The sequence below is a fragment of the Dasypus novemcinctus genome, chromosome 3 (assembly GCF_030445035.2).
Source record: "Dasypus novemcinctus isolate mDasNov1 chromosome 3, mDasNov1.1.hap2, whole genome shotgun sequence".
Taxonomy (NCBI): domain Eukaryota; kingdom Metazoa; phylum Chordata; class Mammalia; order Cingulata; family Dasypodidae; genus Dasypus; species Dasypus novemcinctus.
The window spans coordinates 101,197,800-101,200,155 of record NC_080675.1 but is presented as its reverse complement, the minus strand read 5'-3'; the positions used below and the strand labels follow the sequence as shown (position 1 = coordinate 101,200,155).

Genomic DNA, 2,356 nt, shown 5'->3' with positions numbered 1-2,356 from the left:
TAATTTTTCAAGAAACACATAATTTAGGTAATATGCTTAATAGAATGCTGGAACATAAGTAGTTTTAATAAATGGTAGTAATTATATTTATAATTATTACTAGTGCTATTATTTTATAATATTTGAACATATACAAAGGAATATGTATTCAGAATCATTCTCTCTAGGGTGTGATAAAACAAGTGTTGGATTTTTTGGACATAATTTTAAAATAAAAAACAGAAACTATTCTTCTGGGAATTCTCTTAGTTTACACATAGGAAAAGAACATAGCTCCAATTCAGTTTATATGTCAAAGTGTTGCCAAATTTCATTGGCCACAGTGAATTTTCTGGTAAATGGGTATACTAAAATTTATTTCCTGAATGCATATGGTGATTTAACAGTCTCTTTATAGCATTTCTAATCTCTTTATTTCTCAGTGTATAAATAGCTGGATTCAGAAGAGGTGTAATTACTGTACAAACAAGCAAGAAACTTATCCACCTGATTAATGCTGAGTAGCCACAGATAAATGAAAATGCAGGGTCCAAAGAACAGCACCACTACAGTGCTATGGAAAGTGCAGGTGGAGAAAGCCTTTGATGCCCCATCCTTAGAGTGAAGGCCGACTTTAAATAGTATACAGGTGTAGGAGATCAGCAAGAAAATGAAGCAAATTGTAGCCAAGAACCCACTGTCAGCATTTATCAATGTTCCCATTGTGTGAGTATCCATGCTGGCTATTTTGATAACCAAAGGAATATCACAGAAAAAGCTGTCCACTAGTCTTGGTCCACAGAATGGTAGATCCAACATCATAGCCAGTTGACTCATGGCATGCACAACGTCCATGATCAATGTTATTAAAAGTAGCCAGATGCACTTTTTTCTGTCCATGAGGCTGGAGTAATGGAATGGTTTGCATATGGCCACATAACGATCATAGGCCATTGTCACAAGCAGCACCATCTCACCTCCTCCAAAGAAATGCACACAGAGAATCTGGTTCGTGCAGCCTCCAAAGGAGATGGTCTTATTATCCTTCAGGAAGTCTGTGATAAGTTTAGGGGTGGTGACTGTGGAAAGGCAAAAGTCAACAAAGGAGAGATTGGCTAAGAGGAAATACACGGGGGAATGGAGATGAGGGTCAGTCATAATTAAGAGCATGACAAGGAAGTTGCCTACCGCAGTCATCAGGTAAAGTAAAGAAAATGGCAGTACAAGGAAAGTCTGGAGCTCCTTTGAATTACATAGCCCACGAAAAATGAACTTATGTAACACAGACAGGTTTGTTTCTTCCATTTAGTCCAGTTCATTTCAGTGTGGTCCAAAGAGAAAGAGAAGATCTAAGCACTTCTAGAATGCAAAGGAGAACTGAATGTTTAGTTATTAGAGAACAGATAAGTGCTTTACATGTGCAAAATTTAAATCTTACCACTGTTCAATAAAATAAATGTTTTTTGAATTTATAAAAGTGCTCAACCATATGTTGAAGAATGGGAGCTAACTTAAATATAGGACAGACCAAAAGCATTAATGTAAGAAGTACTGTTTTTATGCATATCAAAATTAATTATCCTGATTTAAAATGTGAGGAAATATAATCCATAAACATCTTCTCTGTACCTTCAATCTATCTCTCCTGCAGGGACACTGAAGGAAACGTATTGAGCTTAGAGTTTGATTTTTGGTGCTCCTTTATTTTATAAAAAGTAATCCAGGACCGTAATCTAATGCTATATTTTTAACCCAAAGCAGATGTCTAAGAAATAAACCTACTGCTAATAAGAAATGAATTTAACCAAAGTCTACTGCCAACTCCTGGAAAAATTTTTCACTAAATGATTTGAAAATGGATTTTTATGTTCCAAAGAAAATTTCAGATACTGACTGCACATTTCTTGTATTAGATATTTTCCTGCACTTTGAGAAGATATTTCCAGAAAACCACTTATTTCTTGACCTGAGAAATATCACTTATTGACATAATTGTCTGGCCCTTGGCTTTCACTGGAAAAAATGATTTCCATTGTTTGAGACTACCTTAAAAGACAGACATAGAATGTTGCTTTTACTGCTGTCTGTCTTGGGGAGAAAATATGTATTTTAAATTCATTTGTCCTTAAACTATTTGTCTATATTAATTAAATAAATTAAATTGAAACAAATACATATATATATATTTCCCTAAGAAGGAAAGCAAAATTTTTCTTCCCTTTTTCTCTCCCTCCTTTCTTCCTCCCTCCCTCCCTTCCTTCATTGCTCTTCATCTCTCCATATCTACATTTTGTCTATAACACTTCTCAGATGAGAAATTGAGAGATTAAGAGTTGACTAGCATTTGCTAGTTATGTACTAGGTGCTATGATAAATG

General features: G+C 34.8%; 1 protein-coding gene across 1 annotated transcript; it reads right to left on the bottom strand.

Annotated features, from left to right (window-relative positions):
- Positions 1-411: 411 nt before the first annotated feature.
- On the bottom strand, positions 412-1,137 carry LOC101439267 (olfactory receptor 4K3-like). The gene has a single exon (XM_012518370.2). The coding sequence runs from the start codon at positions 1,135-1,137 to the stop codon at positions 412-414; it is 726 nt and encodes a 241-aa protein (XP_012373824.2).
- Between the last annotated feature and the right edge of the window lie 1,219 nt (positions 1,138-2,356).

What these genes read in the sequence shown, in the direction of transcription:
- LOC101439267 (XM_012518370.2), bottom strand. Translation starts at nt 1,137, where the DNA reads ATGACTGACCCTCATCTCCATTCCCCCGTGTATTTCCTCTTAGCCAAT.